This window comes from Chenopodium album, chromosome 8 (assembly GCF_948465745.1).
Source record: "Chenopodium album chromosome 8, dcCheAlbu1.1, whole genome shotgun sequence".
NCBI classification, from domain to species: Eukaryota; Viridiplantae; Streptophyta; class Magnoliopsida; order Caryophyllales; family Amaranthaceae; genus Chenopodium; species Chenopodium album.
Genome location: NC_137841.1, coordinates 74,840,665 through 74,859,415, shown reverse-complemented (window position 1 = coordinate 74,859,415; position 18,751 = coordinate 74,840,665). Strand labels below are relative to the sequence as shown.

The 18,751-nt window shown below is 33.1% G+C and overlaps 2 protein-coding genes across 4 annotated transcripts; one reads left to right on the top strand and one right to left on the bottom strand.

Annotated features, from left to right (window-relative positions):
- The first annotated feature begins 1,855 nt into the window (after positions 1-1,855).
- Positions 1,856-6,197, top strand: LOC145642405 (peptidyl-prolyl cis-trans isomerase CYP20-1-like). Of its 3 annotated transcripts, none has more exons than XM_081693582.1 (8): positions 1,856-2,026; positions 2,249-2,335; positions 2,466-2,544; positions 4,067-4,114; positions 4,225-4,248; positions 4,962-5,144; positions 5,547-5,622; positions 5,847-6,194. In XM_081693582.1, coding segments are annotated over exons 1-8 (576 nt in total). In that variant the 5' UTR covers positions 1,856-1,948; the 3' UTR covers positions 5,848-6,194. The 3 variants fall into 3 exon arrangements, with proteins under 3 accessions (XP_081549708.1, XP_081549707.1, XP_081549706.1); XM_081693581.1 differs by having other exon boundaries at positions 5,825-6,194; XM_081693580.1 differs by having other exon boundaries at positions 5,547-6,197.
- Positions 6,198-9,143: 2,946 nt separating this feature from the next.
- Positions 9,144-15,260, bottom strand: LOC145556698 (methionine--tRNA ligase, cytoplasmic-like). Its single transcript, XM_081618354.1, has 13 exons — positions 14,827-15,260; positions 12,650-12,796; positions 12,345-12,575; positions 12,122-12,265; positions 11,928-12,018; positions 11,680-11,786; positions 11,455-11,569; positions 10,932-11,050; positions 10,758-10,823; positions 10,495-10,623; positions 10,264-10,398; positions 10,083-10,178; positions 9,144-9,417 (listed from the first exon to the last, which is right to left on the bottom strand). The coding sequence occupies exons 1-13, from the start codon at positions 15,226-15,228 to the stop codon at positions 9,400-9,402; spliced, it is 1,800 nt and encodes a 599-aa protein (XP_081474480.1). The 5' UTR covers positions 15,229-15,260; the 3' UTR covers positions 9,144-9,399.
- Between the last annotated feature and the right edge of the window lie 3,491 nt (positions 15,261-18,751).

Genomic DNA, 18,751 nt, shown 5'->3' with positions numbered 1-18,751 from the left:
TCAGTTCAGTTAAGAAGAATAGGCTCTTACTCTGTATAATAAACTTAAACTTTTAGATGTAAGTATCAAAATAAAAAAAAAAATTAAAAATTTTAAAAAAATAAAAAAAAAATTTAAAAAAAAAAACACTTTTAGATGTAATGACCCGAGATATTAATAATGGAAAATTAGTTTGATTATTTAATTTTGTTCCTATGGCATGGGGCATCAAGTATATGTGAGATATCACCCATATCAACATTGGACATGTGGCAAATTAAGGGCAACACCTCTGACAAATATCGGATCGACATAATATATGTCGCCACCAACCCACCACTCTTCAGTCTTCTTCCATCATCAGCAAATACTATATTTGATAAATACTCATATTCCATTAATTAAAAAAGAAAAGTACACAGTATCTGAATTTTTAATTATTTTATGGGAAGAATAAATGTTTATGTGAATTTAAATACACTACAAGTACCATAATAAAATTGATAAGAGTAGAATTATTTGCTGGCTATGACAAAAGGACGATTAAAGTTAATTACTTGGATTTGAATAATACGAGTATTAATCACCTCAAATAAAGCTGATGAATGAAGACCATTTCTTTAATATCACAGACGTGTTTGTTAAGATTTAAGAGGGATACAACAACTTTCTAACTATTTATTAACAACTTTCACATACTTGCCACCATCTAATTTTATCAACTATGGACATAAGCTATTAAGCTAACCACTCTTCATTCCTTCAAACTTCATTAAGTAATAATCATATTATCATTGATCGACCTCCAACAATATATTTTACAAGTTATATTAATGACGATAATTTTTAGTTGACGATTATAAAAATGACGATATTTTTTTTTCAAATATAATACTCACTATGATGTATAAAGTTAAACTGATTGTATTTTCATGAATTATATTGATTTAATTTGTTTACTTTTGACTTAGTATGGTGTATTTTATTTTTTTTAAAAAAAATTAAACTCTAAGATGTTTACATGAACTAAATTGAACATAAATCTTTTCCCCTTTTCACTTTTTCTTTGGTAGTTACAATAGGGGTATTATGTAATATTTACCATGGCTTATTGTTAATGACAAAAACATCTTTATCTTTTGGGAATACCCATAAACAACATAATGACACAGAAGTAGATCAAATTAAGACAAAAAGCTATCAGAAATCTTCTATTTTGGAGCTACATTCAAATAAATCTATCACGATAGGACAAACAAATCTAATACAGTAATGAAAGTTTAGAACAGAAAATTTTAGTACTTGAGCAAATTGTCTGGAGTACACTATAAAACTTGATTCACACAAAGACTAATTGTAATAGTATCTTAAATAGTGTTCATAAGCAAACTTTGTACTGTACTATTTTACAAGCATTTTTTTTTTTTTTTTTTGACACAGTGAATTTAGTGACCAATGACCCTGCTGTTCAAACATTCAAGGGAGAAATTGCAATAAACCAACCCTAGTATTCCGTATAAGAGTACTTTATCTACCAACAAAAACCCAATAAACTTTTTAGGGAAGTAAATGTCCAATTATCCACTCAAAACGATAGAAGTGACAAATTCATATATGCCTTATAAATAATCCAATACAAATTCCGATTTGTATCGACATATATCAACCTCGACCCATTTACCTGAATTGACACGTCTACTCAAACTCGTGAAAAACATCCGAAAATCCATTATTATTAGATGAAGCCCGTGCAATGCACGGTTTGTTTGATTTTTTTTAAATAATGTTTTTCTTTGTATTTATGAGCCTAAAATTTGTTATATATTTAGATAAAATTCTTAATAGGAAATCGGGCCTTTATAGAAAACGGGCCTGATCCAAAGAGTCCGCTAATCAGTGATCTTCTGATTTCAATCTCCTACCAAAAAAGGAAATCCCTAAAATTGGAAATCAAAGTGAGCTCAGAACTATGGCGATTTCCAAGCGGATCATATTTCCTGCTCTACTATGGCTTCTCGCTCTCTTCGGATTCTTACTTCTTATTCTGGTATTTCTTCATTATCTTTTTTTGTGTGTTTAATTTCATGCTAAACTAGTATATAATCTCATGTTTTTTCACTTTCAATCTCTGAATTTATTAGTGTTTTTTTCTTGATTTGATCTCAGAATATTCATTCTGTCAAATCCAATTTCTGTTTGATTCAAAAAAATGTACAAAAGATTGTAAATTTGTCAACTTATGCTACATTTTGGATTGAACCAATTGCAGAATCATTTAAGTGATCCCGGGTCACCTCAATTGCAAAAAACTAGCGATCCGCTCGTTAAAAGTGAGGTTTTAGGGACTAATGATGAGGTGAGCTTATAGTTTGTGTTTGATTTAGTATTACCCTTTTTTTTTTTTTTTTTTTTTTTTTTTTTTTTTGGCAATTTCACATGTTATATAGTCAATTGGTGTTTATTTGATTGGAAAGTATGTGTTTTAGGGGAAGGTGTCGGATGGAGGATTGAAAGAAGTGACTCACCGGGTTTTCTTTGATGTCGAAATCGATGGGAAGTTTGCTGGTATGTGCTGTTTTTAACATATGCATTTGAGAATTGTTTGAATTCTTGATGAGTTTTTGAGGTGTTTTGTGAGAAATGTACAGCTAGTCAAAGAAAAATAACAAAGGAAAAGAGAAAAGAGGTTCAAATTATTATTGCATTAGAAATTTAGAATGGTTACTCGTGATCATAATAGCTTAGTGAAAGATTTTGTTTGTAAGGTGTGGATTTTGTCTCCAAGTATTCGCTGGAAGTGTTGGTTTTTGCTGAATAACTAGCATTCTAGCATATAGTGTTATTATGTTGCAAAATAATTCACAGCTCTGACAGTTCATATAGCATAGTTTCCTGTCATGGCCTGCATTTTTATTATCACTTACTTTTGCGTGGTAAGGTCGGCTTGAGGTATCTGTTACCTGTATGCATAATTTGCATGACGAACATTTTTCTTATTTCCATGTGGATACATGCATTAGTATTGACAAAGGGCAAGCTGTAGCTATCTTATTTGACAACTCTAGCTCAAAACCGAGAGTTTTGTTGTTTGCGAAGACATGTGAAGGCATGGTTAGATGTATCATTTTAGGAATAATGACACCTTTTCTAAGAAAACTCCTATCATTGCTGAAATAGCTAAAATGGCCACAGGCCCACATTTGATGGTTAGAATGGGATTGGTGTAAAATTTGGCTTATTCAATTATCTTGCTAGCCTTTTCTCTACTTGTTTGTACTCTTTGTAGCAAATTTACAGGTGTAAATGCGTATATAGATTAAAGTCTTATGAAAAAGGCCTCCTCCCTATTAAGCCTGCATATATCTAACACCCGTATCCTCTGAAAAATTTATCGGCAGTATATCACACAGTTAATTAGTTATATGACAGGGACCTCTTCTCTGCAATGAGCCTCGATAAGGCTTTAATGCTCAATAAACCACACCTTCAAAATATCTGCATAAGATAGGAACATTGCATTAGATGGCAAATTTAGTTATGATTTAAACATGTGTAATATGGGATTTAACCTAGCTGGAAGCATTAGTGACTATTGAGTTTGAATTATTCAATCTAGACTTGGTACTTTCCTCCATTTTAACCAAGTATGGATGTTCTTCTTTTCACATACTTCTGGATGGGGATGAGTCATTGGTAGAGATAGGGGGGGAGATGTAGGAGAAATAAAAGTTAAAGTCTTTCCAACATAACTTCAGTACTGTAAGCTATGGAGCAGATAAATTGAACTCATCTTCCTTTCCCTAAGTTAATATATGTTCTTCATATCCAATTGAAGGATTAGTGTGTTCATACATTTTTAAGCAAAATAATGTTGCTTTGATATTTTCCGGCATAGAGACATAAGAGTTCATATCAGTTACTGTCTAAATCTCTATCATATATAGATCAAGGTGGCTCATTAATGAATTCCATTCAATACACATTTAGATTTCCTAAGAGCAGTCCCAACTGTTGTCTATTCTGGAACTATGTGATTAAAATTTCCATTATGTGAAGGGAATCTGATTATTATTTGTTTATTTTTCAGGACGAATTGTTATGGGCCTCTTTGGAAAAACAGTCCCCAGAACTGTAGGTGCAGTTCTCAGTTTACTTAAATGCTCCATGTTAACTGCACTGGAAAATCATTCAGTGTTATTTTTTTTTAATCTTTTTAACTGATGGGAAAATCTATCTTTTTTGCAGAGAATTTTCGAGCACTATGCACGGGTAGCCATGTAACTTTTGCTCCCTTTCTTTTAGTTTTTGCCTCTATTCATGGATCCAATGGTGCAATGAGTATCTACAAATTTCCAGCTATATCTAATTTCCTTACTTCTTTCTAAGAGAGTGATCTTCAAAAATATTAAGAATTCGAGGCTAGTGCTCTTCTTTTTGCATGTTCTAGCCAGATGATGAACGCATCTTGCACATGGGTTTCTTGTGATTTACCTGTCCGGCCATCCGAGCATGTGATTTACTCTTTAATTAAAAACATACAATTCTGCCGTCAAATAGTTGCTTTATAAATTGTTAGGTGATCTGAGTGAATGTTGTTTTAGAAGCATATTTGTTATGACTTTACAAGTAATGAGAGTAATTGGCCGTATATTGTCATGAAATCCACATGCCATTGCCACCTTTGCAGCTTCTGAAGCTAATTCCCATATGCTACCTGGACAAGTGTGTTTCAGTTTTATTTCTTGCTTACACTCATCTTACTATTTAAGAATAATGGAGAACCATTTTTGACAACATTTCAATGAAAGTTTGCATTTCTTGCTGGTATAAATGATAGTATGAGCTACACTTTACATTCTTGGCAATGGATTATATAAAACCAACTAGAGTTGACTAGCTGAGGTGACTTACTGAACTGGATCGGAATAGCTTTGTTTTAACATTGAATTTTTATGACTTAAATAGATCGCTAATTATTGCAGGAGAAAAAGGAGTTGGAAACAATGGGAAACCTCTGCACTTTAAAGGAAGCAAGTTTCACCGGATCATTCCAAGTTTTATGATTCAGGGTGGTGATTTCACTGTTGGTGATGGCCGCGGTGGAGAGTCTATATATGGTGAGAGGTTTGCAGATGAGAACTTCAAACTGAAACACACTAGTCCAGGTAGCATAAATTACCACACATATTCATTATACTGGAGCTGTTTTTTTTTTTTTTTTTTTTTTTGAGGGGCAACATGTTTATTTGTTTATCTTAATTTATTATATTTTTGCATTATGAGAATGCACCAGAGAAGCCGGGTCAAAGTTTCCTTGGGCTAGCCTTGTACCTTTTCTTTTGTGCAAAACTTAGCCTTGGTGTGATTCATTTGTTCAAGAGTTATCTTTCTGAGGAAGTGGGTATGCTATGGGCACATGCCTTGACAAAATAGCTCCACTGCTACTAAACCGTAATGCTTCTAATAATGATTATAGTATTATATTGCAAGAATATGTTCAGAAATTGTTTGCATAGCACTTAACTTCTCGTATTTGAATAAATCTTTTTGCTGCTTACTTTGGCCAGGAATTCTTTCAATGGCAAATGCTGGACCTGATACTAATGGATCACAGTTCTTTATTACAACTGTTAAAACAAACTGGTAAGTTGCTAAGTTTTGGATTCTGTTATTACACTTTTGAACTCTTTCTTGTCCAAAGAGCTCTTTATTACATTTTTAGTGGGTATGCTATGTTTTGGTGACTGTCAAGTAGTCACCAAAATTTTATCTCCCTAAAATTTTATAGCGGTAAAACCCAAATCTTCAATTCTTTTAAGCTTTATAACTTTTCTTGGTTTCTTAGATTATAATAATATCTCTCCCAGAAGACAGGGTTTATCTCCCTCGGAAGACAAGGTTAGACAGGTTTTCCGTACTCCTTCGGAAGACAAGGTTTTCTTATGCTTTTGGTTTCTAGTTATGCGAGGCTACAATCGATGGTTATTTGTCGGACTTGGGTTACAAAATCAGCACAAAAATTTTCTTCCCACAAAATTATGAAGCGGTGATAAATCCATTCAAAAAGTTGTATGAGACGACGAAACAAGAATATGCCGAATTGTTATATTTATATACTTTAGATTTTTAGCCTTTCACTGTTGATTCTTGTTAAAATATAGTGTCCTTTGGGACTTCTTTCAAAAAAAGACTAATAAATTCGCTCAATATGTGGCTAATAAACATTAACAATGGGTTATATGGAATAACCTTATATTTAAGTATTCGTCACAAAAGAAATTATTGAACCACTTTGTTTTAGGTACGCCCAGATATACCTTAGGTGTACCTATTCAAAATTTGGGTACCTCGAAAAATACAACGGGGATATATAAAAATGATTTTTTTAGGCAATATTTTATATGTGGGAGTACCCAAAGTCCCCATTGTTGATTTCTACGCAGATCCAAAGAAATGTGCCTTATGCAAGGTTATTTTAGATGTCTACTTTTCACTTAAATGAAAACTACTTGACGTGTAGTACAACTTTTAAGGCCAATCTATATGCTGGTACGTACGTTGATCATAAATTCATAACACACTGTTAACATAAGGGTCCCAAACAACTACTACGGAGTCCCAACATTTAAAGGTATTTGAAAAATAATGATATTTGATATCTATAGACTATAGGGAGTCCCAGACCCGTATCTAAAGACACACCAAAAATTTCGCTTTAGATATTTGATATTTAACTGACTCTTATTTAGATTTAATATAATATCAGAAAATACAAAAAACTAAAACAGCATGATTAATTAATCATTTCGAACAAACTTTTAATTAGGGTTTTCCTCATTCAAAAGGCTCTTCTTGAGTGTGGAATCGTTTGTATCGCTTAAAAATAACCTCATGAAATAATTAATACGCGCCCTCCAAATTTCAGAATCCTGCATCATAAAAAATAAAAATTATTACATAAGTAATAATAATAAATAAATTAGCTGTCAAAATAAAAAATAATCGTCGATTAAAATAATACTAATTCAAGCTAAACATAAAACCCCCTCAAGTATATAATGAGCCCCTAAATGGTGTTTCTCTCACACACCTTTATGCATCCATCATTCCATGCAATAAGTCGTGACTCACACACCCCCCTTTTGATGGCTCTCAATACACCCCCTCTTTAGGTGTCCCTAAACACATTACATTGTGTTTTTCCCACACTCACACTATTTCTCCTAAAACCTAAACCCTCATATATATAGGCTTAAGAGTCCTCCTAATATCCTAGAATTCTTGTCTTCCAAGTCAATATATTCTAGAATATTACAACTTTCCTAAATACATTCTAAATTCCTAATTAAATCCTCATCTAGTAATAGAAAACTAACATAACTTAGGAAAGTACACAATTACATGACACATACTTCCTCCGTTCTGTTAATATTGCAACAAGGAGGAAATTACGCATCTCAAAACACATTTTATATGCTAAATATCTATAATTGTGTAAGAGTAAAAATTATAAAAAGTTGAAATTGTGAAAGTATTTTATGAGACGAATCCAACAAGATCTCACTTGACTATATTTTGCTTAACGTATAACTCATATTATATGGTCAAACAAGAGTGATGAATAGTGCAAAATGTCCATTGTTGCAATATTAGTAGAACGGAGGAAGTAATAATTAGGAAATTACCTTTACTTGCTACCCAAGGCCCAAAGATTCACCAAATTAATACATATCAAATCAATGATATTATTTCCTAATTTCTACCCATATTAAAGTAGGAAATAACAACCTCATATTTTGACAAAAGGGAAAAGCATTCGCATTGAATATCTTGCTTGCCAAGAACTTCACGCACCAAACTCATCTTCTTCCACGAGGACCACGAACATACAACCTTCGACGCCTCACATTCTCGGACCGCATTGAACCACATTGAGATTGCATTTCTAACATGGTCCCCACATTACTTTTACCATAATATATAATTCATCCACTCACATTATTATATCACATTCCTCAAACTCCGCGAAAGAAAAAGAGAGCTTATAATTATAAATGGAGGGAGTAAGATGTTAGTGGAGTAGGTAAGGTTATGATTTTATTAACACCCTATAAGTAACCAGGGGCGGATCTATTAAGGTGCACAGTGAGTCACGTGACTCACCAGCACACAAAAAAAAAAAAAAAAAAAAACTAAGAGACCCCCTATTACAAATAGGCGGTCTCTTTGTTTCTCCCTATTTGAGATTAGCCCACTGTCAGTTTTTTAACATCAAAGAGACCGCCTATTAAAATATCACATAGGTGGTCTCTTTGTTTCTGCTATTGACACCACGTCATTAGAGACCTGTTATCTAGATAACAGGTCTCTTTTTGTCAGTCATAATAACTTTTTGTGCTGCTTTCATATTTCATTAAAGAGACCTGTTATATTTAATAACCGGTCTCTTAAGTTATTAAACTTTTTTAAAAAAAAATAATTCTTGTTTTTAAGTAAAAATCATAAAGTTAGTTTAATGTAATAGCTTTGTAGTATGTATTTTTATATCCTATTTTTGGATTGAAATCATTTTGGTGAAATATAATATTTTTATATAATTTTTGGATTGAAACAAGTGATCAATTATTGATGGTGACTCATAAGTTCGAAAATCCTGGATCCGCCACTGTAAGTAACCCTAGAATACAAGTAACCCGTGCCGCACCGTGTGGCTTGCCGCACCGTGTGGCTTGCCGCACTGAAAAACCTCTGATAAAGTAAATAGAATAAATGTGAGTAAAGATGGTAAAGTGGGTCTAGGTATATATGGTTGTCCGTGACTAATGGGGTGATGTATTATTGTCAAGGGGTGTGGTGATTCATCGCAAGTGTAGTATCCTAGAAGCAGTAGCTGATGGTCTCAAGACTCCTGGAGCTACTGAACAGAAGCTCTCAAGACAGGTCCCCTGCTTGTTTAATTGTTAATGACCTTTTCTTCTAAGCTTTCTTATAAAGTGGCAAATTCTATTGCAAAATTACCTATCTCATGACTCGCTACCCATAAGCTCACTAAGCGCCTTGCATAAATAACCACATGATTTCGCCTTTAAATACTTGAGGCACACTACTACAGACATATAAGCATTCGTTTTAAGCTTTCATTGCACACGACATGATCTCTAAACATCAAGCTTATAAAACGAAGGACAAACTTGACACAATTACGTACAGAAGCACATTAGTTAAACTTAACTTCACAAACTCGCTATATCCGTCACTATTCAAGTACCGCGAGCTACACCAACTAGTATATTGAAGTACTTCGTATTTCTTAACAAGCGAGTATTATATTAACAAATAATAAATTAGTAAGGTTCATAGATATTAAGTAGTCTATAAGTCAGGATGTCAACCACCAACATACTCTCCATTCCACGTCCATTATTTGACAAGGCCAACCTGTGGTAACCAAACAAGAGAAAAAAAAAAATAAATAAATAAATAAAAATTCCACACATTAATGTAGTCTACATACTATCTGTCTGTATAAGAATGGAAAATTAAAATACGCAATATAGAAATTTTATTGGTTTCACTATCATTTCTAAATAGTAACAAAACAAAATTCATGAAAAAAACAAATATAATTAGGCTCGCAAGTAATAGCAGTAAAGAATAAACTACCTCCACAAACATGATATCACAGTGAAGGTATGGAACACAGAAAATAAAGAAGCAATGAAGACACATTAGGCTGGTTTCAATGGAAGGATGAGCCCTTTTCTTTGCATGTACCCCTTTCTGCATTTATTTCTTAGCTATTTTCTGGCTATTGTGGCATAATATGTTTTGAAAAAACTCGCCAAATATACAAGTAAAATTTTACAAAAGCACCCTATATATGGCTTTTACTTCCCATGTATATACTCATTCAACATGAAAGTATAATTTTATGAGATCCGCACAATAAATAAAGTTTCGAGTTGAAACTTTCCTTTTTTTTATCAAGGGAATTCGCTGGCTATAGCTCTAAAAGTGCTTTCTACAAACTGGCAAAGGTCGCCCAAAATTTAAATCCAAATATGCAAAGTTTACAGAAAACAGACCAGAATGATCGTATTTACCTCCAACTTGCTTTTGTTGAGTGACTTGACATTCTCAAACCGGTCACTCTGGCTTCCACAAAACTCTCTTTCCAGTTTTTCAACATCGTTATGATCCTGAAGGACAAAAGGATGTAATAATGTTAAATTGAGGATATAAAGATTCATAGCTTAGGGGTGAAAAGTAGAAATGTATTTATACCAATTTCCTGAATAGGGGACGCGGCTTCCCTATTTTATGACCAGCAGGAACAAGTTCCCAAGGCTTCTGAAACCTCTCAATACTTTCATCATCAAGTGTTAAGTCATGAGCTTCAAGCTGAAGCTGATTCAACACCTAAAGATACCGCCGAAAAGACCAAATTACTATTAAAAAGAAAAAAAAACAAGCAGAAAGAGAGGAAAAACAATTATGTTCCAAAATTGAAGTCACCTCTGTGGTAAATGATGGCATAAATGGCTGAAGCAAGCATGCAAGAATGCAAACAACTCCAACTAAAGTTTTGACAACAAATGAGCACCTCAAACTATCTTTAGCAAAAAGCTTCCAAACTTCAGTTCTCTATGATGCAATCAAAACAACAATTAAAGTCAGAGCTAATTAGTTCATGATAAGAAGAGTAATTGGATAATCATCAAGAACCACAGAACCAAAGCAATAGCCATGAGTGAGATCATGCCAAAACTTGCCATTACCTGGAAGTGTCTATTTCCTTCACTGGCAATAGCCATTGCAGCCTTTAGACCATCCTTTAACTTACCCTACAATTAACGGGAATAGCATCAAAGCAAATATTAGGTGACAAGCCAGTAGCCTAGTACATGAAGTTATGCAAAGACTACTTCAGAAAAAAGGGTGAATAGAGATACCTTCTCCAAGGCTTTGACATATTCCTGCACATAGTGTTTAAGGTAATCAACAAACTCAATGTCCATCTCACCCAGTACATCATCAGAGACATCGGGAATAACTGAGTTATATCCTTTTCCTGTGGAAAAAAGGAAAACAAAAATGAAATGAGACAAAGAGGCTCTTCAGAGCAGTACATAAGCAATCACTTTCAAAATATCCTTTGAGAACCTCTGACATAAACTAAACAAGCTGAAAGAACCAACTTGATTTCTTATTAGACATTTTTATCACCCCTAAATTCTATTCTAATCTTTATGTTTTCAAGACAGAATAAGAATGAGGCACCTACAATGGTTATCGTGAATCAGAGTTTTAATATCATTATCAGTAAAATTCATAGCATTCTAAATATTCCACCACACTTATTTTTAAAGCTTGAAAATTATTGCACTTCACCAAAATAATAGTGGACAGTGTTCAATGACAACTTTAGTAACAATGTAATGGAGCACAAAGGGAAAGAGAGAGAGAGAGATTTACCGGGAGGCTTAGCAACAAAGGTGAGCACGCGATTCAAGAAATTCCCTAAATTGTCAGCAAGCTCATTGTTCAATTTTGCTTGCAAGTCCTCCCAAGAAAATCTGGAATCAGATGTCTGAGAAATCGAAATTCATCGTCATTACGAATTGCAAAAGATCTGAAAGTACGACATGTATCTATTCACCAAGGTCCAAAACAGAATTTCAGCAAGAAAACAAGGGTTACCTCTGGTCTAACGCAAGTCAAATAATATCTCCAAACCTCTACAGGTATATTTGTTTTTTTCGCATCATCACCAAAAACACCGATACCATTGCTCTTAGAGAATTTTCCTGGGAAAGCATTACAATTAACAAAATAGTGAACAATAGACACAGAAAACATATATGTTATAAGATGTTCATTCAAGATGCAGCGCAACTAGGCAATTAAAGGATCAATCAATCGGTAAAAGCACAGAGTCGAGAATGAACCTGCTCCGTATAACAGAAAATGTGTAGCATGTATCGAATTAGGAAGGGTCCAGTTTTCCCCGGTTCCAATCAAATATGAAGGAAAATAGACCTGGAGCAGGGTAAATGGTCAGGCATTAAACAGTGCAGGAGATAATGAATAGGTGATAAAGCATAGAGAAAGAAGAAATGGAGGTAAGAATAGAATGGGTTACAGAGTGAAAAGGGACATTATCCTTCCCCATGAAACAGTGAAGCTCAACATTTTCGGGATTTTTCCACCATAGCTCCCACTTGGATGTGTGACACTTGGTGATGGAAATATAGCCAAGGGGGGCATCGAACCAAACATACATCACCTGGTACGTATCAAGAAACCACACAAACGTGACCTTCCTAAGCAACAAAATAAGTTCATAAACTGAGTTGAGTTGTCACCTTATCTCTAAATTTGTCAGCAGGAAAAGGGACGGAAACTCCCCATTTAAGATCACGAGTGATGCACTTTGGCTGGAGATCTTTCTGGAGAAGATTTTGGGTATCAGTCACGGCTTGCTGATTGGAAAAGGTGACACGGTCAGAAAAGGCATGCAAATCTGGCTGCAGGGAAGCTAGCTGTAGAAACAGATGCTCTGAGGTGCGAAGAGTGAGGCCCAAACTCCGACAAATCTGACATATAAGTTAGTAAGGTAAGCAAGCAGGTGAACAGAGGGAAGGGGGAAGAATGTTGGAAGATTACATACCTTGCAGATAGGGTTGAGCAAATCTCTGGCATTGACAAAAGCACCACAACTCTCGCATTGATCGCCTTTACAAGGCGAAAGGCAGCGAGAGCACTGGCCTTCAACAAGGCTGTCGGCCAAGAATTTAGCACAGTGTTGACAATACAACTGTGAAAAGGAATAAGAATTAAGTAATAAAAGACTCAAGAGGGGGCATAATAATGGAATCGTAAACATGATCGAAAAAGGAGGAACCATATGCATGTAAAAATTGCCTAAACGCAGTCCACAACTTAATTTTGTATAAAACTTTTATTTTCAATTTTACCCTTATAATTCTAACCCTTTCATAACATAATACCAGTGGCGTATCCAGGAATTCCGAACTGTGGGTTCGGAATTTTAAAAAAAAAATGATGATCATATATTAACTAAATATTCAATACATAAGTTCATTTTTTTTTTAATTACAAATGGATGGATTTTACAAAAAAAAAAAAAAAAAAAAAAAAAAAAAAAAAAAACCTACAAAAGCATTTTTCGAGTTTTCATAGTTTGAAAGCGTGCTAATACATTACTACTTCTATAAATCTATATGTCTATTGCAAAAAATCAATATTACACATAAAAATAAAAAATCTCAAACCCCCAATAAACACAAATTTAACAATGTAAACTTCTTCTAATTATCAATTAAAAGACCAAGTAAAAATTTTAAATTCTAAGTTTCTACAATTCAATTTGTCAACAATTCAAGTATTCAACAATATATCAAAACCAATTAAAAAATAAGTATGTAATTAACTAATTATCACTAATTTTAATAAAATCAACCATTAAATAAAGATTTAAGAATTAAGAGGAGTAGAGGAATAAGAGGTCTCACAAACTCACGAAGAACGGAAGAACTCGAAAAAAAATTACAAAAAAAAAAATAAAAACATAAAATGAGATTAACCATTAAATAAAGATTTAAGAATTAAGAGGAGTAGAGGAATAAGAGGTCTCACAAACTCACAAAGAACGGAAGAACTCGGAAAAAAATTACAAAAAAAAAATAAAAACATAAAATGAGATTAACCATTAAATAAAGATTTAAGAATTTAGAGGAGTAGAGGAATAAGAGGTCTCACAAACTCACAAAGAACGGAAGAACTCGGAAAAAAATATCAAAAAAAAAAAAAAACATAAAATGAGGGCAGCAGGAATCGAACCCAAGACCTAAGGAGGAGGGTTCAATGCTCTAACAATCACTCCCTTACCAATGTGCCAAGCTTTAACATTTGATAATTTAACTCACATAAATTAGTTTTAACCCTTTTTTACTTTTTTTTTTTAAAAAAAAAAAAATTAAAACTTATAATTTTTTTCCGAAAAATCTGTGGGTTCAATGAACCCCCTTGAACCCCCCTAGATCCGCCCCTGCATAATACCCCCACCATTCAACTTTCTACCGTATCTCTTGTTGCTCGATGTATAATGTTTCATATACTGATTTCATTTTCTATAAGAATTTTATAGTTTAATACAATACTAAGGGCAAACCATTATGTTACTTTCAAATTTCAATAGAACAGTACGTGTAATAGTAGTACAGTATTAATCATACGTAAAGTGTCATTCATCTATCATGCATCTAGCTAATTTTGTAATGCATTTAGTACTTGTGGATCAAAAATACTTAGTTCTAAGCAATTGCCTTTGAGCATAGTGGACTAAGAAAAGCATAATTGTATGGAATTTTTTGAGGGAAGAAACATCATGGCTTGGCTTTCGACGATGTTAAAACTTAGCTCTTCGAGGTTACTGGACTATACAAATTAGCGTGGTAATTAATGATCCACATCAGGTTGTTGCGTGGTTAACAGTTTGTTGTAAGTAGAGCAGTTCATGAGGAGGATACGCTAAGACCGCCCAATCCGACCCCCAAAGAGAGCGGGCTTGGAGAACCTTCTTGAGAAAATTGTATAGTGGGCAGGTTAAACCCGGTCGGTTAATATAAATGGGCGAGTAGGGCTCGGGTTTGACAAAAAATTAAACATAAACCCGGCTCGCTACCCGCCAAAGCCCACAAAATAAAGAGGAAACAATCCACCACCACCGCAATCAACTCCGCAAAATCAAAGGAAAACAGAGAAATAACAATGAAAGCATTATTATTATTATGGAATATAAAACGGGAAAAAGGAAAAAGCTACCTGTTCGAGAAAACTTTCTTCCAAGAAATTGTTGTTGTAGAGGGAATTGAGAACTTGATGGCAAATTTGGGTGTGTTGGGGAGTAGATGTCCGGCCAAATTGATCGAAACTTATATCGAACCACTCGTAAATCTCACGGTGCAAAGGATGATATTTGTCACAGATCTCGCGAGGAGTGAGGTTCTCCATGGCGGCACGGACTTCGGTGGTGGTGCCATATTCATCAGTCCCGCACACAAACAGAACGTTGTCACCACGAAGACGCCGAAAACGAGCATATATATCCGCACTCAGCACAGATCCCACGATGTTCCCCAGATGGGGCACATTATTCACGTAAGGGAGCGCACTCGTCACCAACACGTTCCTCCTCCCTTCCTTCGGGATCTTCTCCGAGGACATTCCTGATTTTTTATTCAAAACTCCGTATTTGATATTTATGTCTTCTGTCAAAACTGAAAACCCTACTCTCTATATCAATATATATAATAACAACCAACCATCTTAGCTGTTAATTCCTTCCTTTAATATAATTTTTTTATTGTACAGTGTAAATTTCATTGCAATGACTAGGGGCTGATTTTTTACATTGGATCGGACTTTTAAGGTCATTCAACCCAACTTGTACTCAATATTTCATTGTTTTTTCAAACCGGACTTGGACTCCACCCTTTGAAATCCTTTGGAGTCCAAAAACTACCATTTTTAAAATTAAAAAATTTAATCTATATCTATACTTATTATTATTATCTATTAAAAAAGGTTTCTTAAAGCCACATCATAACGTCATGTCATACTTATTATTTTTCCTTTTGTAGTAAGTTTTTTGTGGTGAAAAGACTACATTATCCTTACTTAAACAACTAATACACCTAATTAAATCAATAACCTATCTAAAAAATAATCATTAATCCTATAATAACCCACTAACCAGCCACCCTATACCCACCCACTGGCAGCCCCCCCCCCTCCCCAGGCGGACACCCACACCCCACCCCACCCTACCGGCGGCCAGCGCCTAGAGATGCGCCCGGCTATGATGTCTAAATAAAATTGTGTACTCTTATCTCCCTAAAATTTTATAGTTGTAAAAGTGAAAACGAAATATCCGTCAAATCTTTAAAAGCAACTTCCAACAAAGGCCTTTTTCGGATTTCAGTATCAGTAGCCATTGAAATTATTCCAGAAAATGTAAGGTTCTTATTTTCTTGTTGCATAGCCTTCTCTTTCTCAAGTTGTCCATATGCATACTTAAATATTTGGCTTCGTGTGTGTAATTCTTTGGCTTTGAACTGTTTTTTTTTTTTTATATTTTTGTCCCCTATTTCCATATTAAAACCCTCATTGCTATCTGGATCATCCTCAATTTGTTGCATCATTTTTGTAAGTTTGCTATGTCCTTTAGGTTTTGATTTCGAATCTAACGAACCTGTTACATCATTACTTGTAGGTCTTGGTGGAAACTCTTTTGACGGATCTTGTCGTGTAGATTTTTTCTTTGAGAAAGTACATGATAATTGTTGTTGTAACCCAATAGCGCGATTCCTAGCATTTCCCTTTGCTACTTTCCACCTTTCACGAGCTTGTGCTGTTTCTTTTGCACTTCTTATAAAATATTTATTTCATTTCAGTTCAGTTCAGTTCAATTCAGTTCAGTTTAGTTCAACTGAGTTCAGTTAATGAGAACAGGCCCTTCATTAAATATTAATCATTTTATCATTGATCGACCTCCAACAATATATTTTACAAGTTATATTAATTTATATACTAGTTGCATATTTTTAGTTGACAATTATAAAAATGACGATATTTTTTTTTTTTCAAATATAATACTACGTATAAAGTTAAACTGATTGTATATTCATGAATTATATTGATTTGATTTGTTTACTTTTTAGTATGGTGTATTATTTTAAAAACTCTAAGATGTTAACATTAACTAAATTGAACATAAATCTTTTCCTTTTTCACTTTTTCTTTGGTAGTTACAATAGGGGTATTATGTAATCTTTCCATGGCTTATTGTTAATGACAAAAACATCTTTATCTTTTGGGAATACCCATAAACAACATAATGACACAGAAGTAGATCAAATTAAGACAAAAAGCTATCAGAAATCTTCTATTTTGGAGCTACATTCAAATAAATCTATTACGATAGGACAAACAAATCTAATACAGTAATAAAAGTTTAGAACAGAAAATTTTAGTACTTGAGCAAATTGTCTGGAGTACACTATAAAACTTGATTCACACAAAGACTAACTGTAATAGTATCTTAAATAGTGTTCATTTGTAAATTTATGACAACAAGTCAACAATCAAGTACTCTTTCCGTCCCAAATTACTCGCAACGTTTTGACTTTTTGCATTATTCGCACATCTCACTTTAACCATCTTTTCTAGATATTATGTGAAAGTTAAAGTAACTATGTTTTATTAATACGAGCATAAAATATTTATAACTTTTATAAATACTTCGTATATATAAAAAAAATTTGATGGTCAAACATATACATCAACAAGCGTGTCTAGTCAAAATGTTGCAAGTATTGATCTTAGCATAAACATTCTTTTTTTTTTTTTTTTGCTACTTTTTTATGCGTATCCAAGCAAACTTGTACTATACTATTCTACAAGCATTTTTTTTAACACAATGAATTTAGTGACCAATGACCCTGTTGTTCAAACATTCAAGGGAGAAATTGCAATAAACCAACCCTAGTATTCCGTATAAGAGTACTTTATCTACCAACAAAAACCCAATAAACTTTTTAGGGAAGTAAATATCCACTCAAACTGATAGAAGTGACAAATTCATATATGCCCTATAAATAATCCAATACAAATTTCGATTTGTATCGACATATATCAAACTCGACCCATTTACCTAAATTGACACGTCTACTCAAACTCGTGAAAAACATCCGAAAATCCATTATTATTATACAAAAGTAAAAACTCTTAGAACTACACATAAAAACATCATGAAAGCGAATACGAGTAACCCAATTGGTCTTGGCTGCACTCTAGTGCAGCTAAGATAGCTACAACAAGTGAAGCCCAAAACGCGCGGCCCAAATAAAAAATGAACATTTAGTTGAAAAATATGAACATGAAAAAAAATGAACATATAAAAACAAAAAATGAACACGTAAAAAAAATGAACATTTAATACTAAAAAGTGAACATGTTACAAGGAAATGATAATTTATTAAAAATGAATCTAATTATCATATAATCATAAATTTGCTAGACCACGACCTTAAAAATGAACATTTAGTTAGAAAAATGAACACATTAAAAAAAATAAAGAAGAAGAAGAATATTCAGTAATAAAAATGAACATTCAGTAATAAAAAGTGAACATGTCAAAAAAAAAAAAAAAAAAAAAAAAAAAAAAAAAGAAATGAACATTTAGTATATTAGAAATGAACCTTTATCATACAACCATAAAATTGGGATCATATACATTGGAAATTCTCCAACTTAAAGGCAAATTCATTGTACATATCATATACTTCTTCATCACTTCTTAGTTGTTTCTTCACTAATTCAGAGTCTTTGTCTTCTACAAATACAATTAATCTGTACTCACTAAAATATAACAAATAATCAGAATTTTCATAATCATCACAAAATATCTTCATAATAATTATTTAGAATGTTTATAATATATAATCATCAATACAATACTTAAAAATATAAATAATATTCACTCTATATGTCATATGTATCAATAACAGATATGTTCGTAAAGAATAACGAAACATTTATATTCATAATAAAATGTTCAGATTTTCAACATAAATGTTCAGATAGTTTAACTTTCAACGTATTATATTTTACTTTCAACCTAATAAAAATGAACATTTAGTATTAAAAAATGAACACTTATAAAATGAATATGTAACAAAAAGTTATG

Excerpts from the sequence above, each read along its gene's own strand:
- LOC145642405 (XM_081693580.1), top strand. The coding sequence starts at position 1,949 with ATGGCGATTTCCAAGCGGATCATATTTCCTGCTCTACTATGGCTTCTC. Across the intron at positions 2,027-2,248 it reads GATTCTTACTTCTTATTCTG|AATCATTTAAGTGATCCCGG; the intron begins GTATTTCTTCAT and ends AACCAATTGCAG. Across the intron at positions 4,249-4,961 it reads TTTTCGAGCACTATGCACGG|GAGAAAAAGGAGTTGGAAAC; the intron begins GTAGCCATGTAA and ends TAATTATTGCAG.
- LOC145556698 (XM_081618354.1), bottom strand. The coding sequence starts at position 15,228 with ATGTCCTCGGAGAAGATCCCGAAGGAAGGGAGGAGGAACGTGTTGGTG. Across the intron at positions 11,051-11,454 it reads CTTTGTTGCTAAGCCTCCCG|GAAAAGGATATAACTCAGTT; the intron begins GTAAATCTCTCT and ends TTTTTTCCACAG. Across the intron at positions 10,399-10,494 it reads TGCCATCATTTACCACAGAG|GTGTTGAATCAGCTTCAGCT; the intron begins GTGACTTCAATT and ends CGGTATCTTTAG.